Here is a 21,377-nt window from a genome sequence, read left to right as displayed (position 1 = left end):
TCCTGCCCGCAGCAGGGTCCCTCCTGGAGAGCTCGTCCTTCTCCCAGCCGCTCCTGCCAGCTTCTGCTGCCCCTCTGCCAGGGCACAGAGCGAGTATGAACCCAGGGGACACGTCTCACGTTTCCCAGCCCCGGCACGGTCCCTTCCCACCCAGGCAGCCTCTCAGGAGCCTCTCAGCACCCAAAGCCAGCGTGGGGTAGGGGAAGGTGACAGCCCTGCCTCACGTCTGAGTGAGCAGCCCTGAGAGCAGCGAGCAAATCACCCACAAAAAAGGAAAGGCACCAAGAGCCCAAGCACCCGCTGGCCCGCACCCATGGGCTCCAGCCACCCATGATGGGAGCAGAGCACGGCACGGGCTGGTCCCCGGGGTGCCCCCTGCTCCCCTTGCCCACCATCTCCAGGCTCCGTGCAAACGAGACCCAGCGGAGATGCTCGGAGAGGGAGAGGCTCTGCTGAGCGCTCCCTGCAGCAGCTTCACCCCACCCAACCCCAGCGTGAGGCTGCACCTCGTGGCGCACGGCTCAGGGCTCCCTGCAGAGATCACCACCCCCAGGGACCGCAAGGACCTGGGGGCTGCTGAGCTGCACCCCCCCCATAACACACCCCAAAAAAGGAGGCAATGGTAACCGCAGACACTGACCATTCCTCTGTCTGTCCTTGAGCTCCCCATCCGAGCCCGGCCCTGGGCAGCGGGCAGGTGTCTGAATTCGGGAGGAGATGCCGGGGTCCCACCGGCTCCTGCGCTCTTGGCCGGGTCACTGCCGTACCCCGAGGAGCAGCACGCCGCGCCACCGAAGGAGGACTCACTGTGGGAGGCTGGCAGCCCGTGCCCCTCGCCCTGCCCAGCCCGGTCCAACAGCAGCCCCGCTGCCTTCCCCACGCTGGGGTTTTCCAGCTGATCCACCATGGGGGACGGCGTAGACAGCTCCGAGAGGGTGCCTGGCTCCGCAGCGGAGGTGCAGGTCCACGCAGCGCTCGAACTTTGCTCGCCGCTGTCTCCTCTCCCCCAGGTCCCCGCGGTGCCGCTGGCTCCCGGCTCCCGGCTCTCCGCCGGCTCCCCTCCGGACACGGAGCTCGCTGGGGACAGCAGCCCCTCCGCGCGGCTCCAGGGGCCGTCGGTGCCCTGCCGCAGAGGCAGGAGCACGGCCCTGCTGCTGCCCGTGCCGCTGCGCTGCAGCTGGACCAGGCGGCTCACCGCCTTCTCGCAGCCCTGCTCGGCGGGGTTCTCCAGCAGCCGGGCGATGACGGTCGTGCCCTCCTCAGGGGAATCCCCCGCCACCTCTGTGCCCAGCCGCCGCCGAGGCTCCAGCACCAGGTGAGCTTTCTGCACTTCCCCCTGAAACCTCTCCTTCACCTGCACGATGCGCCCCGGGCCGGGGTCCCCCTCCGGCGGCAGAGCCCCTCGGTGCCGGCTCCCAGCGGGGTCCTCTCCGCCCTCCTGCCGCGGGGCTGCCTCCAACTTCAGAGCCTCGTCGTCCTCGGCCACCTCCAGGGCCGGCTGCTGCTGCTCCTCCTCCGTGGCCACCGCCGGCACCGCTCTCTTCTTCCCCCTCCGCCTCCGTTTGAAGCGGACCCGCTTTTTGGGGGGCAGGGGAGCCTTTCCGGCTGCCTTTTCTTTCGGCTCCTTAACGCAGCCCAGAGAATTCCCCATCTCCTCGGTGCCGAAAGCGCCGGCGATAAGGCGGCGAGGGCGGCCGCCGGCTGCTCCCGGATGAATCCCGGGGTGGGCTTCATGGGCTCAGCTCGCCGCACGCCGCGCGGCGCCGCGCGCTGCCCCTCGCATCCGCGCCCGCCCGCCAGCCCCGCCGCCGCTCCAGACAGCCATCTTACAGCCTGGGAGCTGCAACAAGCCCGATTCAAAGCATCTCACTGCAGTTCAGAAATCACTTGACCTAAAAGCAGACGGGGAGCGGATTGGCTGCGGCTCTCTCTCTCCAAATATGAGGTAATTGGAGCGCTGCCCTCGCCAACACAAACAGAGAGCAGGAACCAGACGGAAAAAACGGGGAAAGGGGAGGGAGAGGCTAGGAGGGGTGGGGAGAGAAGGGAAAGGAAAAAAAAAAAAAGAAACAACAAGAAAACGGGAAGGTTGGCAAAGGTAGCATAAAGGAAGGGGTGGGAGAGAAATAGGAAAAAGGCAGGGAGGAGCCAGAGCAGCTCTGCGTGCACGCGGATGGGGACGGGGATGCGGAGCCCACCGGCACCGAACCCCACCAGCTCCCGTGGGGCGTTTCCGAGGGCATGCTGGCACCGGCTGCGATCGCTCCCTAATTCCTAAATCCCAAGAGCCCCAAATCTCACGTGCCCACCCCCTCGGCCAGGCTCCCCTTCCTCAGGGCACCGAGGGGCAGCCCTGGGGACCCGGCTGCGCTTTGGGGAGCGGTGGGTTCTGGTACCCCACGCCCCAAGGGGGCACTGAAGCCCCCCAGGGCAGGGCTCCGCTGCAAGGAGCAGAGAAACACGTGCCAGCAGCAGGGATGAGACAGCAAACAGGCAGCAGATAAAGATGTGGGGACCAAACCTGACGTCAGCCACCACCGGGGTCACCCTCAGCAAGGAAGGACCCACAGACCCCGAGAGCCCCACGACCCGGGGGCAGCTCCACGCTGGCACCCTCCCACCCCAAACCACCCCCCAAGGGCTCTGCTCTCTCTGCTGGCTGCGGCACCGGGATCTGGGAGATTAAGAGGTTCACAATGGAGCTGCAGCCCTAGAAAAAATCCAGCTAGTGCAGGCGAGGGGACGTGCCCAGATGCGCAGGCTCGCTGCCGCCAGCTCCCCCAGCACCACGGTGGCAGTGTCCCCTCCCGGTGGGGCAAGGAGGGGACCCAGGGGCTGACCTGGGGGACCTGGGCATCTCCCACGCACCCCGCAGGGCATCACAGACCAGGGCACAGCTGCCCAGGGTGCATGGGGAAGGGAGGGCTCCACACCCCCAGCAGATGTGACCGGGACTCATCAGCACCACGACCCTGCTCCTCCTGGGGGCCACAACGTGGGCAGCTGCCCCCAGCAACTCCCTGCCAGCAGGGACACTGCCGCCCACCAGAAAGGCTCCAACCTCAGAAAAGGCACCACGCTGACAGCCACCTCCTGTCACGCACCAGCCCTGACCCTCTGCAACGTGCCCTCACCCCGAAACGCCAAAAGCTGCCGTGTTTTTGGAAGTAACGACCGGTACTGGCAGCACAGCCAAGGCAGCAGCTCCCCGAGGGACTGCACGCTCACCCTCTGAAAATGAAAAGCTTCCTTAAGAGGTCTCAAAGCCAGCACTCGTCTCGCCTGGGAGATGCCAGCGAGGACACGTCAGGGAGCTGGGACGTGGCGGTCCCGGTCCCGTGCCTCGCCGCCTCCCAGCACACCACGAGCGAGGCCCATGGGGGGGAGCAGGGCACCAGCAGCCCCCAGGAGCCCACGGGGGGGCAACTGGGCACCAGCGTGTGGCCGTCACCCTCCTCCCACAGCCCCAGCCCCGCTCCTCAGCCACCACCGCACGCAGCGAGTCCCAGGACACCGGGACGTGCCTGCAACACGTGGGCAATCCAGCTCCACCGGGAGAATTTGAGGCCATTAAAGACACCAAGGGTCGTTTTGTGAGAACATCCACAACAGCCAGCTGCTGGAGATGGGGCCTGGCAGGGTCGGGCAGTTTCTCCCAGCCCTGCACCGAGCTGCTGTCACACAGCTGATGTTCTCCATCCCGATGGAGGACCCCGCGGCCACTCCAAGGCTGCGGGGTGAGAGCCCCTGCGTGGCCACGAGCTCGTCCTGCCCCCACCAGCCCCCTCCGAGCTCGCTCTTCTCCAGAGGCTTCAGCTGAGCAAACAGCTCCTGCCAAGCCCCTCGGTGCCAAGCAGGAGGCCGCAGCACACGGCCCGTCATTAATGCCTTAATTATGGCAGTGATGAGAAGAGGGAGCTGCTGTTCTCCAGCACTGGGCTCCGTGACGCTGCCACGTACACGGGTCCCCCACCCCAATCGGTGGGCAGGCATCGCCACGGAACACGCGTGTAAGGACAGACAGACACCACATGCGTCCAGACAGACAGACACCACCTGTGTCCGGACAGACAGACACCAGGGCCCCGGGGACACAGCACACCACCCCCCTGGCCCCACATCCTCCAGCAGAAAGCACTCGCGGCCTACCTGGAAGTGGAGGATAATCGTCCATATGAGCCCCAGGGTGAGCTTGGGGTTGCCGTCTGTAATGTCGTCATTGCGGATGTTCACCAATTTCACCTGAAAGAGCAGCAAAATGGTCAACCCCCCCCCGTCAGCCACCCCGCTGGGACCGTCCCCGACCAGGCCACCCCAGACCCCCAGGCGCTCAGAGGGGCACAGCTCCCCCGGCCCCATTTCCATCCCCAGGCTGGCCGAAGGGGCAGAGGAGCAAGGAAATGAGGCCACCCGGTGCCTCTGCTCCACCAGCAGCAGAAGGAAGGATTTTTCACGGCCCTCGTACCCCGGTCGGGCAGCCAGAAGTGCTTTACCAGCACTTAACGCTTTATTTCGGTTCACGCGGAGCAGCGCCTCGTCCCCAGAGCCCCGAGCACTAGTGCATAATTTAACAGCTACAGACCACAAAGCGTGGTTAAAAGAGGACAGCCAGGCTTTATTAACTCCCTCTTGGGTTCAAAACCAAGCTGCTAATCAATGCATCCTAACAAAGGCAGATAACCCGGCCCTGCCCCGGGATCCACCAACGGACCACGTCCCGGCAGGCTCCAGGCTGCACGGCCCTGGAGGTGCTTCTCCCCGGCTGCTTTGCTCCAGGGGGGGGGTTAAAATCAGGCACAGTCCCCAGGCAGCACAGAGATCCCTGCAGCACTGGGTGCATGAACCCTGGCACCCCCAGGGACCATCCACAGCACTGCCCCTGTCCTGCTGCCACCCCCCTCGGGCTCCTCGTCCATCCCCAGGGCACGGAGCCCCCGTTGCCCACCCCGGCCACGACCACTGGCAGCCTTGGCCAGGGTGAGGCATCCCGACAAGCCCTCAGCCACCAGGATATCGGGCTTGAAAGAAGAAATGTTTAATCCAAGCGGAGAAACAAGCTCCCCAGAGCCCCCGGCAAAATGTCTCTATCGAGGGGCTGGGGAGGAGGGCGGGGGCGCCTCACCCTCCCCGAGCAGGGCATGCGCGCAAATTTATTCGGTGCCCTCGGGCCCGCAGAGAGAAAAAAACCTCTGCTTTGGCACGGAGTGGTACAATTTATCATCACCTCCACGTCGCCGGGGAACGTGGTGCGAGGAACCTGACGGAACAGGCAGAACAAGGGAGCCGGCCCCAGGGGCTGCGGGGGCTTCGCATGCAGGAGGAACGAGTCTGGGGATGCGCCCACTGCGAGACCTGCCCGGGAGGCTCTGTGGTGTCCCATGGGTGCTCCGGGACTAAAATCTCCCGGAGCTGGGCAGAGGGAGCTCCCGGCAGTACCAGGGTCTGAGCAGGAGGCAGCTGCCCACGGACGTGCCCCTGACACCGGTGGAGATGCCCCCGCTGCATGGCCCTGCTGCGGGGACCTGCTGAGGAGCTGCAGGTGAGGCTCAGGGGGTGCAGAGGTGATGCTGGGGCAGCTGCAAAACCCTGCCCAGAAGGGCAGCCCCGTTTCTTAGTTTGAAACTCGTTATTTTGCAGCGCACGGACAGGTCAGCAACACCTGCAAGGGGAAGTCCCTCTAAGAGCTGTCCTCAGCCAGCACCTCTGGGACGTGCACACCCAGCACTGGCAGGTGCTGCTTCCACAGCCTTCCCGAGCCTCAGCCAGGAGAGGGAGTCCCCGACCATCCCACTCTGCTCCTGCAGCAGCTCAAATCACCAGCGTGCTCCCGCACGGCCCTTACCTGCCGTTGCTTCAGGAAATCCAGGGCGATCTGCACGTTCTGCAGCCGGTGGAAACGCATCCGGCCCTTCTCTCGTGGCTGCAAAACAGAAGCAGAGGCTGCAGGGCGGGCTGGGAGGCAGCACCCCGCGGGCACGGCCCCACACTGCACACCCCGCATGCGCTGCGGACCCGACCCCGTGAGCCCCGTGCTCAGCGTGCTGCTGTGACCCCGGGCACTCAACACATGGAGAAAAAAAGTCATCGCTGCACAAGGTCCTGCTGCAAGAGGGAAAATGCCCCCAGTGGGGCATGGAGCTGGGAAGGCCCTGAGCCCTCGCTGTCCTTGGGGTGAACAAAGAGCCCCCCCAAGACCCCAAGTCCCTGCGCCACGGCTCTGGGCTGCTCCCAGCACCAGGCACGAGCAGCTCAGCCTCAGAGGCTTCATGGCAGGGAGCGGTTGTGGGTCTCCACTCAAGGGCAGAGACCCCAGCCCAGCACCAGCCGCAAGGGGAGGTGTGAGCTCGGCCTCTCCCATGCGTGAGAAGTGGATTCTGCTGCAGATGCTGCCTTTGAACCACTGGGGAGAAATGCAGTGCCCTCAGCTGCTGATTTCTGGCCCAGGAGTCCCGTGGCACGGACCTCCCTGTCTGAGGTCCCTACATGCCCCCGAGCAGCTAGGAGGGGCGCCGGGGCTGCCCCGAAGCAGCAGAAGGGGGGATCGGTGCCCTAACCCTGAGCTGGGCCTCACCAAGAGGTGTCCCCAGGGTGCTCCGAGCAGCGAGGACACCACAAGTGTCCTTTCATCCCCAGTGGCAGGGGAAGAACTGTCCCTGCAGGAGGAACGCCTTGGGGGTGCAGAGGGCCATGCAGTGCTGCACCCCCAGCTCCCGAGGAGTGGCAGGGAGCACCAGGAAGCCACCACCCAGAGCACGGGGGCAGAAAATCCCTCTCCTCCTCCTCCTCGGTGAGGGCAGGGGGCCTGCCCATCCACCGCAGGCCCTTGGCTTTGTTCTCATCTCCACTCGCATGCACGGGGCTGCTGGTTGTGACCCAGACCCCACCATCGCCCCAGCCCGCTCCTCACAGCCGAGGCGCGGTGGTGCCGGTGCCCGGCGCGTCTCCATGCAGTGCAGGGGTTAGCAGACACCACGGCACGCCGCGGGTCGAGCAGGCAGGGCCCCAACCGGGGCCTACGGTGCCCACGGGCGCGTGCAGGACCCGTGCCCCCGCTGTCAGTAGGACTCATGCTCTCACACCGAGCGGGTGGCGTGCCCCTGGCTGCGAGCCGGCACCACCACGTGCGCACAGATAGTCCAGGCAGTGCTAACACAGCTCCACGAGCCCCACAGGCCTGGCACAGCTCTGCTCGAGCTCGCAGGCAGGCGACTGCCCCGACCGAGCACTGGCAAAGAGCAGCAGGGATTGATGAAAAACCCCACTAAGTGCCCAGGTGAGGGGAAGGTTGGGGCCCTGCTGGGTTGCACTGGACTATCTGCTGGCACTCCGGTGTCAGCCGGGGGTTTGCTGCGTCCTGGGTGGCCCCGACCTACTTCTTCATCATCATCTTCCTCCTCCTCCCGCTCTTCGCTGCTTGCACGGCACCAGGCCGGCGCTTTCACCAGGCGAAGGCTCCGCTGAGCTGGCGGCTCTATTTGCTAACGAGCACGGCACGGACGGCACGATGGGAGGGTGACACACAGGGAGACAGAATGGAAACCAAAATGCAAGACCCAGGTAAAGGAAAACCAAAGAGAAACGCGTGCCCTGGCGAGGCTCCTCGCTGGCTCTCCTGGACACCATGGGCTCCGCCACAGCCCCGTGTGCTGCCCGGGGGGCTCAGGAAGGGAAACTTCTCCGTGGCTTTGAAGCCAAAACGAAGAGAAAGAGGCTGTCTGGATCCCAGGCAGCTCCATCCAATTCTTCAGCCCCCACAGCATCTAATTTGGCATCTCGGGAGGGTAACGGAGTGAGTTAACAGATCTCTGCCCAGATCCTATTTTAGGGGAAGACTAAAACAGTTCCTGCTGTGCTACGCTGTTGCACCAATAACTGGCAGTAAATGTGACAGTCTGCGAAGGAGGAGGAGGAAGGGGGATTCTACGATGCTCAAGATGCAGGAAAAGAGGTCTGCACATCAGACAGCTCCTGGGAGCTGCAAACCCGGTCTGTGGGGCAGGGGAGGGCAAAGTGGCTTCTACCAACTGTGGGCCAAAGTGCTGGGCACGCTGTCACAGAAACAGTTTTAGTCAAATCCATTATTATCCAGTATTTTAAAGCCGTAGTGAGATCTGGAAGGGGAAGGCACGTATAAACCCTCCCCAAAAGAGGGCTCTGCCCAAGGCACCACAACCCAGCGGCTTCAAATAATCACACGCTTTGGTGGTGTCCAGGAAACCAGCACGAGGAACGTGGGTTTGAGTGAAAATAAATGAAATAAATAACAAAACGACAGATGTTTGAAAACAAAACTATGGCAGAAGAAATGACTGCTGACTGCTGCGCTGGAGCAGGAGGGCGGACGGGGGGAGCGGAGCGGGGCTGGGCAGCTCGGGCACTTACCAGCTTGACACCCGACAGCACCTCCAGCAGCGAGATGAGGTTGTGGCCGTCCCGCAGGTCTTCGTACAGGTCATTGATGTGCTTGCGCACCTGCGAGGAGCAGGGAGAGAACAAACACCCTCAGGGCTCCTCTCCCTGGCCGCTGGACTTGGGGCAGCGCAGGAGGAGGGCGGCGGAGTCTGCAAGCAGACATCTCCCAGCAAGACGTGTCTTTAAATTGGTTATTGCAAAATTATCGGTAAGGAAACCAGCCTCTGCTATCCAAAATGACCTGGCAGGAGCTGCTGCCAATTGTGGATTCATGAGCAGATCCCTGTTAAACCATCCTAACCCCAGGCACTCCTGTAGTATCGCACGAGTCCCGGGTGTCTCCCAGGGCACACGGCTCTGCTAAAGGGCTGGGGATGTTTTTGGGGGGAGCACGGCTGCAGAGCACTGCTGCTTCTGGCACAGGCAGGGCTGGCAACACCAAGCCTCTGGACCTGCTCGGCCCCCAGCAAACCCGGACCTCACCCTGGAGAAGCTGAGAAGTTTCCACACCGCAGCCTAAAGCAGGTGCCCCAATTTTCCCCCCACCTTTCATTTGTGAGATTTAGAAAGTAGCTGAAAGGCTGAGACATTGCAAAGCTGGCTGAAAAGTACCCCTGTGACACCTCCAATGCCCAAACTACCTTTTTTTTTTATTATTTTTTTTTTACAAATAGAGATGAGCGTGGCAGTGAGCCAAGCCAAACGCCTTGCAGCACACCACTGAACCCGCTCAGCGGCGAGCATCTCCCTCCTGCACAGCAGAGCCGAGCAGAACAGGACTGGGAGCAGCAGGACGAGCCTGGAGTTACAGCAAGGGCTGCAAACTGTACCAAAAGGGCTGGGCTGTGGTGTTACAGTGCCCTCCAAAGGCACCTCCACACCTCCATCGCAACCCTCCCTGCTCCCAGTACAGACAGGTTTTGAACGCTCGACACCAGAGCAAAAATTCCCGGATTAAAAACCAGGCATTGACCTGCCCGTCCTGAGCCAGGATGGGCACACGGACAGACAGGAGGACATTTAACCCGGGTGACAACAAAGCACGCGACCCTTACCTTCATCAAGTGTTTATTGACCCATTTAGTGAAGGTTTTCTTTTGGACTCTGTCCCGTTCATCTGTTGAAAGAACACAAAGGCAGCTCCCGGTCAGTATTTGTCGTGCACAAACTCAAATGACTTTCAAATGAGGGGAAGAGACAGAGCGATCGCTGCCGGTGCCAGGACCGCCGGACGGATCCTGCCCCCGTGCTGGGAACAGAGGCTGCTTATTCGTGGGGTACGAGGACCGCAGCCTGGCTCCAGCAGAGGAACAGAAAATGGCCCAGGGCTGTGCCCGTGCCGGGTCACCCCACAATTAAGGATTTAGATTTGGGGGGAAAAGAGTTTGTTTAAATAAAAGCAGCACAGAGCATTACAGAGGGGACCCCTGTGCCTCCCCTTGCTCCCCGGGGAGGCAACACCAGGAGGAAGAGGAGGCTCACCGACCCCCTGCACATTGGGGTGGGTGTCCCCCCTCCTCTCCGTGCCCCTGGAAGGCTTTGACACATTACATAAAACCCACAGACACCCCTTAAAAGGCCACTGACAACACGTGCAATTAGCAGCTTATTCCTCCGCTGTATTTTTGGTTCATTGGATTGCCAGGATTTAACGTTTATTTCTGTCCCGCAGCTCAGCCGAGCTCTGCCCGGCCGGCTCACCCAGCCCCACGGACAGGGGGGCAGGGGGGCACCATCCCCAGAGGTCCCACGCAGCCCCCAAACCCCAGGGCTCGTCCCGCAGGGGATGGGACAGAAGATTTGTGCTGACACCGAGCAGCCCTGGGGAGCTGCCAGCAGGCTTTGTCCTGCGTTTTCGGTGAAAAAACAACACGAGAGACAAAGCAAACGAGGCAAAAGGAGAGGGCACCGGGCAGGGCCGTGCAGCACCCACCGCCTCCTCCCTGCGCCCGGGCAGCTGCGGGGCTCAGCGTAATCCCACAGCCAGCCCCAAACCAAATGGGACTGCCTGCTGTTAACAACATCATCTCGGAGGAGAGACAGCACTGCAGTGTGCCACGGCAGGAGCCCACGGCACAGAACACGGGGGCTGCCCCAGAGCATCCCCCCACAGCCCCGCTCCCATCGCTCCCATCACTCCCATTGCTCTGGACCAGTCTGGCCCAGCCCTGCCCAGCCCAGCAAAAGGCGGTGAAATTCCTCTGTCCCCCAGCCAAGGGGCGTTCCGGAGCCCAGCCCAAACTCCTGGAGCCCTGCCCCATCCAGATGCGGGCTGTGCCAAGGAGAAAGTGGCAAAGGATGCAACCCAAGACATTCCTCTGACACCATGGTTCCCCACACAGAAGCACGCCTTGCTTGTTTTAAAGTCAAAACCAAAGAAAAGACTCAAGGGAGGGGACAGAACCAGCACCTTGCTCTCCCAGATCCCGGGCACCAGCCCGTGCTGCACGTGCTGCTGCACCGCCCCACGGCCTCATCCCCAGCGGTGCCTGCGCCCCGGGAGGAGCCACGGCCCCGCTCCTGGGGCCCCTCGCAGCCCTGGGAAAACCTGGCCACGTCTCACCCCGCAGGCAGGTGAAGGCACACCCCGCTGTTCCCACCCAACCACAACCCTACAGCTTCCCCCACCCAAAGCACGGAGCAGAACCCGCGGCACGGCGCAGGCGAAGCCGTCCACACCTCCCCCTCGCCACGCACCATCCCCTGGCCGAGGCGAGGATCGGGGTGCCCAAAACCATCCCCTCGCTCCACACCCCACCCCACCAGGCTCTCGCCCGGGCAGGGTTCCCCCCGAGGGGCGGCCACGCCACGGCGCTGCCGCCTGGCACCGCTGCGCACCACCCACAGTGGGAAGCCACGTCACCACCACGCGTCCGTGGGGACTTCTCCTCCACCCGCCCCGCAGAGCCATGGCGCTGGGTCTCTTCCTGACCCCTGCATTAATTTGGGGTGGTTGAGTCTCGAGCCGACTCTAACGGTGACGCAGAGCCCGCGGCACCGAGCTGGGGAGCGCCCAGCAGGTACTGACCCATGCAGCACATCCGGCACACCATGTGCGCGCTCAGCCACCTCTCGGCCCCGTACAGGCGCTGTGTTTCCATCTCCTGTGCCCGGGCTGGGGGGAGCTGGGTCCTGGCAGACTGGCGACCACCTCCCTGCTCCGAGGGACGGGTGGGGAAGGGTCTTCTGGCGGCACCTCCTGCCCCGCCAGCCGAGGCAGCGCGGTGGGTGACGGCACGGCCGCAGCTCCTCCCACAGCACCGCTTCCTACAGCCTCTGCCCCCCGCTCGGGGCCCGGCCGCCCTTCCTGCGAGGCATGGCCGCGAACCCCCTGCGATGCCAGGAGCCCCCTCGTGCTTCCTCAGGTCCTCGTGCCCCACGGGGCCGTGCGCCTCTCCGGACGCCGCCAGCCGAGTGGACGCAGGCGCCAGGGACAGGAATTTGCCTCCAGAGGAGCGGGTGAGCTCGGCCGGCACGGTGGCACTGCGTGTCCCCGAGGGTCCCTGGTCCTGACAGCCACCCGACGCTCGCAGAAGGCTTCCTGCAGATTCCAGCTGCTCCCCCACGAAGCGGTGGGGAAGGAAGGGCAGTGCCCCTACCAGCAGCTCCAGCCAGGAGCAGGAGGCGTTGCAGAGCGCGGCGCAGCTCCCGGCGGCGACACGGGGCAGCAGAAGTGCTGGGGCACGGCTCGGAGCCACGCCAGGCGCGCCCGCGGAGCTGGGCACGGCCCCGTGGACAGGCTCCGGGCTTGTTTCTCTCCCTCTTGTTTTCCAGTTAATTGCACCAGCCGCGGGGCCGGGGCTGGGACGGACAATGCCAGGCTTTTTTCCTCGCTCGCGCCGGCCAGCCAGAAGCTTCTCCACAAATAATTCCCTGGGTCCGAAGTAGCGGAGCTGGGTCCCAAATGCTCCGGCTGCAGGCTGCAGTCCTGCTCGGCATGCGGGGAGATAACGGGGGCCTCCTTTATCGCCACCTCTCTTCCTTTTCTTCTAAATATAATCCTGCTGCAGACCTCCTGGTCCAAGCCCTGCTGCCCTGGCCGTGGAGGCGAGCGGAGCCAGCTTGTGGCCAGGGGAAGGCCGGAGTGCGGCGCCCCTGTGCATGGCAGGGGGCACACGGGGACGCGTCACCGAGCCCCAAGCAGAAAGTCTGGGGCAGGCCAGGAGGTGTCCACAGGCCTGCGGCTCCTCGGCACGCTCCCCCTTCCCATCTGGCGCAGAATTGTTGTTTTCTCCCTTTTTTTTTTGCCCCGTCTCCCCCCCTCCAGGTGGTTCCTGGGCTCTAAGTAGGTTACGCACACCCCACACCATCGTCCGAGCTAATAATAATGCACGGCCGCTGCTGGCTAACAGCATTAAGGCGCTGCGAGCTTATCTCTCGCCGGGTAATCTTTCCAGAGTCACCCTGATAAGCAACCTGTCGCAACCCCCCCCGCTTCCCTCCATCCTGTGCCATCTCGCAGGGGGCTGCTGGCCCCAGTGGCCCTGGCCCTGGCCACCAGGAGCCCCTGGCTCTGGCCTTTCTGGGGCCGTGCAGGGGACGCGGGCAGTGCCCGGGTGACGAGGCCGCCCCTGCGCACAATGCGTGGAGCGGTGCCGGGTGTCGGCGGCGCAGGGATCGGTGACCCAGCTGCTGCAGCTGCCACCAGGCACTGGCGAGAACCGAAATCCGTAATTACACGTGCCCGTGCCACTCGCATTTGATGGTTCTCGGCACGTCTGATGCCTTCGGAGCTGCACAGACGCGTTCAGCTGCGCGGTGCTTTCATGTTGCTGCTTTCCCGAGACAGGCGAGGCTTGGAAAGAGACAACCACGCGGCGAGCCCGGCCGCAGCCCAGCCGAGCCCAGAGGCAGCCGAGGAGCGGAGCCGTGCACCCGAGGGCTTTTCACACCTCTGTCAGTTCCCTCAGCAAACCGGCGAGAGCTGGGCAATGCGCAAAGCCACCCTGCCCCACACCCGGTCACATCCAGCCAAACACATGGCACCAGCTGAGTTTGGGGAGGAAAACTTCCACTCGGCATCCTTTCAGCAGACCCTTCACCACGGCACCGCCGCCCCGTGTAGGTATTTCCCCCCGGTGTGCCCGCGGCAGCCCTGTGCTGGCAGCCGCCTGTCCGCACAGCTCCCGACGTGCCCGCCCGGCGCTGCCGCTCCCCACCTCGCCTCCTCGCCGCGGCCCCGCGTGCCTGGCGGGTGCCATCGCCGTCTGCTGCCCCCCTGCTCGGGCCATGGCAAAGCCCCGTCCCAGCCCGGGCAGGGCAGGGCAGAGGGGTCCAGCAGGGGAGGAAGGTGAGGGTCTGCGGGGCCGCCTCCTGCACGGGCTGCTCGGATTCTGCTCCCTGCTAAAGCCGAGGAGCACAGGACGCACCAGATGGGGTCCTGTGGATCACAGAGGACCCCTGGGGACAGCTCTGTGCATTAAATCACCCAGCCAGGTGTGGGGTGAAGGAGCTTTTTGTTCCACATCGGTGTTTAGAAACAAACTGGGAAGTTTCGAAGCAAATCGCTTTCGCTTCAAACTCCTTCAGGGCAAAAAAAAGAAAGGGAACGCACTTTATTTATTTATTTATTTTTTTTTAAAGGTGGTGCTTTCAAGATGGGGAATATGCAGAAAACCCGGCTGGCTCGGGAACACGAGGTATTTAAAATGTGCTGGCTGCCAGCTCGAGAGCTGACATAATCCATCATGACAGCAGAGCTAATTGGACGGGACCCACTCAGCCTTTCGAAAGCGGGAGCGGAGCCGGCACGTGACTCAGCCCGGAGGAACGCAGCAGATACCTGCGGTGGAAAACCAGCCAGCACCCGGGCACATAACGAGGCCGACACCCGAGCGGCGGTGAGGCAGCGGAGAGCCGAGGCCGCAAAGGGGCCAGAAGATCCTGAGACAGAGCTGGGATGAGCACAGCGCGCACCTCTCCAGCCCTGGCACCGAGATAAAGTGCACGGGGGCAGCGGGGCCACGGCAGAAATCGCCGCAGGGCTGCACTGGGTGGGTAACAGGGCACGCTGCTGCCCCGCAGCCCGCTTGTGCAACTCGGGGAGGCCTCACCAGATCTGCCCTGGCAGCGCTGGGGGAGGAAGGAAGGGTTGCCTGCCACCAGGGTTATCTGGGGGAAAGGCCCAGCACATCCCCGCCAGCTGCTCGGGCTCCTCCGCCCCGCTCCTGCACCACGGAAAAAGCAAAAGGAGGGGGGAACCCGGCCCTGCCCCGGGGGGGGGGCAGGCAAACAAACGGATCCCAGTAGGAGATGTCAGGAGGGAGAAGGCGCTGGTTACTCCTTGTCCAGCCCCGGAGTTACGGCCTGCCCCGTAACGAACCCTCACGGCCCTCGTGATGCGGTCACACACCAGCCCTATTTTGGGAAACTGAGGCAGGGTCACTCCAGCTGCTCCACGAGCCGCTGCCAAGGCTCGAGCAGCTCCGGGAGGCGTCTCGGCCACGGCCCTCGCTGCCACTGCAGGTTTCTGCGGGTGTCTGTGGGTTTTTTGTGGGTTTCTGCGGGACGCTGTTGTCGCTGCGAGCGGTCGCGGTGACGTTGGCGCGGGGAGAGGACGTCCCGGCGGCACAACCAGCACCACGTGCGCTGGGCTCGCGCTGAGACAAAAAGCAGCCTCATCCCCAGCGAGGCCCCCGCACCGAGATCCTCCCCCCCCCACCTCCTCCAGGGGCCCGGCAGCCCCCCCCCCAGCGCTTACACCGGGAGGGGAAAGCCCAAGTTTAGGCACCGCTAACCCTGCCCTCCCCGGGGCCTCCTCCCTCCTCCTGGCAGCCACGTCTGTCTGTCCGTCCGTCCGTCCGTCCGTCCTTCCCGCGCCGGGCCCCGACCCTGCCCCACGCCAGCCATTTTAGCGCCTCTCCCCTACCTGCCCCGCTCCGGCTCCTCCAGTACAGGACGCCGGCGATGCCCAGGACGTGGCTGAGGATGAAAGCGGCGGGCGGCAGATAGGAGCTCTCCGAAAGCGGCATCGTCCCCCTAGGCCCTGCCCGCCGGCCTCCGTCCCGTGGCTGCACCCCTGGCCCCAAACTCTGCGCTCCGGAGGCGGCCGCGGCGCGAGCTCGGCATCGCCGGCGGGGAACGAGGGGAGGCAGAGCCGCTGCCGGCGCACGCTGCGAAAACTTCCTGCCCTCGCCGCCCGCCGGCACCTCCGCTCCAGCTGGCCGCGGCCCCGGGGCTGGCAGGGCACGGGGCCGGTGGGGATGGTGGAGCTCAGGGTGGGGGGAGAGGAGAAAGCGAGCGGCGGGCCGGCCCCAACATCTTCCCTGCGTGTTCACGCGGTCAAACTTCGCCCCCCCGTCCCCTCCTCCTTCCAAGGGGAGAGACGTCATCTCCTGAATTTCCATTCCCAGCCCCGCTGGAAGGCCGGCTGCGGCTCCGCGGAGCAGGGGGCTCTCCGTGGGACGGCCGCACCGAAACAGCCGGCCCCAAAATGTGGGGCTGGGGGCCGGGGGGAGAGGCTGGGAGACGTGGGGCTGGCGGGCGGCGCGCCGGCAGCTCGGGGCACCCGGCTGCGTGCCGGCAGCACCAGCGCGTCCCAGGGGAGCACCAGGTTGGCCGTAGGAAATCCTCTCCCCAACAGCAAGGGTGAAAGAGAACGAAGCCGGATTTAGGTTTTGTGTCTCCTTCCCCATCGTTACTGGAAGTTTAACAAAAGCTCGTTGGCTTTTCCCACTCCTCGAGCCGTTTTGTTACAGAGGGAGCAGAGCAAAAGGCCTGGAAACGCTGCGGCAGCAGGACAACGCTTCCTTTTTTTTTTTTTTAGGATAAATTAATTTCCGGGACTCCGATGGGCCGGGAGCAGACGGCTCTCCAAAGACAAAGGTTTCCCCCATGCCTCCCGAGGCTGAGGCCCCCAGCTGCTGCGGGGCTGGTGTCTGTGGCACCACAGCTCCTGCTCTAACTGGGGGTGACCGAGGGGCCCCTGCCCAGGCTCTCCCCCACCCGCAGGCTCGCCCTGCTCCCCGTCCCTCCCCACACCCCGTTATTCCTGCAGCCAGCATTCGGGCGAGTCCCCGGGGGCCACCAGCACTGCCAGCCCCTGCACGGTGATGCTTTGCAGTCTGACAAGGCTAATTAACGGGTTAATTAACGGTCCTGTAGGGTCGTACCACCCGCACAGGCGTTGTTCTGGGGGTTTCACCCAGACCTGCACACCCTGCGGCCACACAGCCGTTATGGGCGGGGGGGGGGCCCGGCACAAGGCTCGGTTTCGCTCTCGGAGCTCCTCGTGCAGCAGCCCCCGGTGGTTTGCCTCGCTCCCTGGCTGGGTGCAGAGTTACTCAGAATTTAATTTAACGCCGGGTTTCTGCCTTCCAAGAAGCAGCGAGCTCAGAGCCGCTCGCCCCGCCGAGGGCTCCTGGCAGCGGAGGGGAAAGCCCCGCTGCCGATGCGCAACAGCCGCGCCCCGGAAAGCTGCGAAACCACAGCCTGGTTCAGGGGCAGGAGCCTGGCGATGGGTTTGTGCAGGGCCAGCACATCCCAGCTGCACCAGACCCCAAAATCCCAGCACGCTGAGGGCACCCCATGAGCACCCAGTGGGTCTGTGTATCCCACTCCACCCAAAAACCCGCTGAGATTTTGGGCACACGCACACGCCCAGAGGTGCCTGTGCCCCACAGCCACAAGCACGGCCAGGCCCACAGAGAAAAATGTCACGAGTAAATTGAGATAGACCCAAACACTTCTGCACATGTGGCTTTCCTAAAACCGAGCCCACCACAGGCTCTCCACTGCTCCGGTTAAATCTCAGCCCCAGCCATGGAGCGGGGACATCCCGCACCAGGTACCTGCAGCTCCCCGCGGCCACGCGGGCTAATAAGAGGGGCAAGGGGGAATAAAGAGGATTACCCCGGGGCTCAGCGCTGTGGCAACGTGTTTTCCACAGCTCTGGCCCTGCCCGACTTAAAAACATTCCAGCATAGCTTTCATCTAAAGCAATCTGCTTTCTGTTAAGGCTGGGGGAGCGCTGCAGGAGCCGTAAGCTGCCCGGCACCGCTCGCCTGCAGCGGCCCTTCCCGGCGGCTCGAGGCCACCATAAATAGCAAGCAGCAGGCACGGGGTCAGCGTCGGCTGCTGCTGCTGCCGTGACGTGTCCGAGGCTCTCAGGGAAAGGAGCTGGTTTTCCCCTTCCTCCTCTCCCCATCCACGGGGTCGCACCCTGCCCCTCGCCAGGCGCCCCAAAACACGCACCGAGCGCTTCCACCTCCTGCAGCCCCACACACCCCGAAGGAGGGGATGCAGCTGGACGAGCCCCGTGGCAAATAAAGCGATTCAAATGTGTGCATTTTGCTTTAGGAAGACAGAGGTTAGGGGGTCGCTTCAGCAGACCCCAGCAGACCTGCAGCTATAGCAGCAGCGGCACAGGGAGCGCAGGGGCAGGCAGAGGGGACGCAGGAGGGGGCAGCGCTTTGGGGGAGCAGCAAGTGGCAGCTCCCAAAGCCAGGGACGAGGCCACACAAAGAGGAGCCAGCACCAGAGCTTGGCCATGCCCTGGGGAGCTGCACTCAGGGTCCCCCCCCCCAAAGCACCAGGACCCAGGGGCACCATCAGCCCCGCGGCCGGCTGAGGTCAGAATCGCGCTTCGTTCCACTCGATTTAACGCCGGTTTCCCCCATTTTTCCTTTTAATGCTCCGTTTAATGGCCTGCTCTTGGCACGAGCGATCCCTTGAAGCTATTTCTCGCTGCGGCAGGAAGCCGAGAGCGGCTGTAATTCACCCGGCTGCAGGGGGTGGGAGACGCGGGGAGCAGGCGGCTGCTGCGATGGTTTCGGGGCAGATCGGGGAGGCTCAGGGGGGGCCCCCGAAGCCCCTGGCAGGCACCGCACCCTGCGCTCGACCAGGGGCAGAGGCACGAGGCCACCCCCAGCCATGGAAACGGCCCTGCACACACAAAACACCCGCAGCTAATTTTAGTTCCTCGCAAGGCGGCTCTCGCAGTTCCGACTGTCGCCTCGGCCCGAAAAGGAAACGGGTGGGGAGAGCAGAGCCAGGGGAAAGCATCTCCCGGCCCCAGGAATCCGGGCTGGGGGGGGCCGTGCCCCAGGCTCCCCGCCCCGCAGACACCTCCGTGCTTTAGGGGGAGGTCCCCGTGCCTCATCCCACAGCCCCAAATTATTCCCCTTTCGCCCCCCGAGCACCACGCAGCCCGGCCCTGCCCCGCGGCGGCGCGCCGGATCCCCCAGCTACTGGCTTTCCTCCCGCGCTCCCATCCCAGACATCTGCAAAGCATTGCCAGAAGTCTAAAAATAAGACGCCCCCCCCATAATGTTTGAACATAAAACCGTCTTCTTCACGGGGATGCTGCGAGGAGGGTCCCACCCTGCCCCCCAAGAGGGGCACAGACCTGCCCAGAGAGGGGCGCAGCCGCCCCACGCACCCCGTGCCCCATCCCCGTGGCCGTGTCCCGGCCCGGAGCTGAGTCACGGCTGGCTCAGGGCAGAGGCATCACGCAGGGGGCCGAGCCCCCCCCTCTCCGTGCGCCTCCCCGGTGAGTAATGCTGCGCCACCACGGCTCCGGCATCTCCTTATATGACTGGGGAAGTCGCCGGGCAGCGGCACCGCCGGTACCCGCACCGCTCGGGGCACCACACCCCGGCACCGGGGCAGGGGATGCCGGGGGGATGCTCCTCCGTCCCCTGAGGAACTGCAGCCTCCCGGGAGGCAGCAGAGGCCACGCAGCCTCCGGCTAGGGGTGGGTGTCCAGCGCCCAGTGCCCCAGCCTCGGGGAGGTGGCAGCCAGGTGGCACTGTGGAAACGCCGAAGCGCTCGGCTCCGACAGCAACGGGACCTGAGCTGGCCCAAAAGCTGCTGGCACTGGGCATGGGAAGCACCCAGGGCTCCACAGGGCAGGGGGGCAGCACCCCACTGAGCCCCTCCCAGGGGTTCAGCTCAGCTTGTCTGCACCCCAGGGAGCCAACAACCCTTTGTGGTGCTCCTGACCAGCCAAGCCCATAAAAATCCCCTCCATCTCCTACAGCAAGCAATGCTGGACGGGACAGGGGCTGCAGGCTCAGCGGGGAGCTCTGGGAACCTGCCAGGAAGGTGGTGACAACGCTGTGGGGGCTTTCCAGAGGGGTTTCTGTGCTCTGAGAAGGGGTGCACAGCCTGTGGGGTGAGCTCACGGCCGGCTGACGGCAGTGCTGAGCATGTCCAAAGGCATGACCCTGGTACGAGACCCATGCTTCCTGCTGTGCTTCCTCTGTGATGCTTTTTCCTTTCTGTTGTTTTTTTCCTGTTTTCTGGGAGTTCTAAGAGCAAATCTTGGTCATTTACGGCAGCAGCCTGACACTAGAAAGGAGCAAAAAAACCCCTCTGAGATCCAGGAGCTCTGGATCAGGGATCCCAAGGGGGCCCACGGGGGCGCAGCTCCAGCCTCACCGAGGCACCAAACGAGCAAACCCCAGGAGGAGCCGCTGCGCCCAAACCTCACCACCCGGATCCAGGTGCTGCGCCCACACCACTTCACATCTCCCCTCACACACAAAAACCTCCAAATCGTGTCTGCTATGCTCTGCACGACTGCACCCCTTCACCCCCGGCACCGCAGCGGGTGGGAGCAAACGCTGCTCAGAGCGGGCTCAGCCGGGCTCCACGTCTCCCCACGCCACCAGCAGCTCCTCCCGGAGGACAGCCGGGCCCACGGCATGGTGCCATCAGCACGGTTGTCCTTGGGAAGGGCGGCGAACGCGGGCGCAGCGGGCAGGCAGCTCAGCGAGACGCGGGGCGCGCGCTCGCGGCACAAGCACGGGCAGGGCCCCGGCGGGCGCGGGGCTCGCTCCACCCTGCCCTCGGCGCCGGAGCCCTGGGAGAGGGAAGCCAGAACAAAGATGACGTTTCTTCTGATCTGGGCTGCGAAAAACAAGGCGGAACGGGCAGGTGGCGGCTCCCGGCGCTGCCCAGCGCGGCCCCGGCTCCTCCCCGGCGCTGCCTCCGCTTTGAACGCTGCTCCCGCTGCAGGTGAATCACCAGCTCCAGCCTGTGCGGGCAAAGCCTCCGGTTCCCCAAACGTGCCGGGCAGCAGCAGGAGCATTCCCCGTGCTAAGCGTTACCTTTTTGCTTTCATCACCTGGGAGCCCTCACGTGGCACCCGGCTAAGCCAGGAGGGACGGGGATGAGGCTGCGCCGTCCCCTGAGCCGAACTCAGGGCTGTAAAAGGTCTCAGGGGGTGGGACTGGAAAACTTCCCTGGCAGCAACGCTTCTGTAAGAGCCAACCCCACGTCTCTAGAGGGCATCAAGCAAGGGTTTTGTCCTGGGGGAGCTGCCCGTGCAAGGACTGAGGCTCCGTGCGCCCCGCTGTCACCTCCTGTCACTGCACGGCTCTCCGAGGGAGCTGCAGAGCCGGGAGCGGGGCTGGACCCATGGGTAACGGGAAGCCCGGCTCGGCCCAGGGCTGCTCAGCCCCAGCCCAATTCTGAGGCCTCCAACCTGCAGCCGCACGGAGAGGGCATCCCGAGTGAATGTTTAACCACAGCCACCTCTGCAGAGGGGCCCCGCTGGACGCGGCTCGGCAGCGATAAGGGAGCCGCACCGGGAAGCCGCCGGCCCCCCCCACGCTGTCAGCAGCAAAATCTGAGCTCCGAGGAACTCGGAAAAGGAAGTGCCGGTGATAACAACGGAGATGTTCCCCTTTCCAGCAGACGTCTGGGCTCCAAAATTGTAATTACAGAGCAAGAGAGACTTCCCTTCCCAACATGGACCTGCCCAGGTCGATGGGCAGCTGCCGGTGCCCCGGTCCGGGGATGCTGAGCCAGGAGCAGGAGCAGAGGAGAGCTGGGCACCGGCTGCAGGGGGGACAGCCCCGACACTGCCCCTGGGAGCAGCGGGAAGGGAGGGCAGAGAGGAGCTGGAAGCAAATATCATGGCTGCTGGCTCGCATTCTGCAAAGCAAACAGCGGAGCTGAGCTGCCACCTGCTCACGGCTTAATCATTCCCCAGGAGCAAGGCTCTCCGTTAACCCTTGGGC

General features: G+C 64.1%; 1 protein-coding gene across 1 annotated transcript in view; it reads right to left on the bottom strand.

The window, feature by feature from the left end:
* The window catches only part of MACF1 (microtubule actin crosslinking factor 1), a 136,096-nt gene that overhangs the window by 94,867 nt on the left and 19,852 nt on the right, over positions 1–21,377 (bottom strand). The window contains exons 2-5 of the mRNA XM_032202130.1: positions 9,468–9,529; positions 8,383–8,472; positions 5,843–5,920; positions 4,150–4,242 (exon numbers count right to left, since the gene is read on the bottom strand). Coding sequence (XP_032058021.1) covers positions 4,150–4,242; positions 5,843–5,920; positions 8,383–8,472; positions 9,468–9,529 — 323 coding nt within the window. The remainder of the gene's footprint in view (positions 1–4,149; positions 4,243–5,842; positions 5,921–8,382; positions 8,473–9,467; positions 9,530–21,377) is intronic.

Source organism: Aythya fuligula, chromosome 23 (assembly GCF_009819795.1).
Source record: "Aythya fuligula isolate bAytFul2 chromosome 23, bAytFul2.pri, whole genome shotgun sequence".
Taxonomy (NCBI): Eukaryota; Metazoa; Chordata; class Aves; order Anseriformes; family Anatidae; genus Aythya; species Aythya fuligula.
Note: the sequence above shows the minus strand (reverse complement) of the source record. Positions and strands in the feature narration are given on the sequence as shown.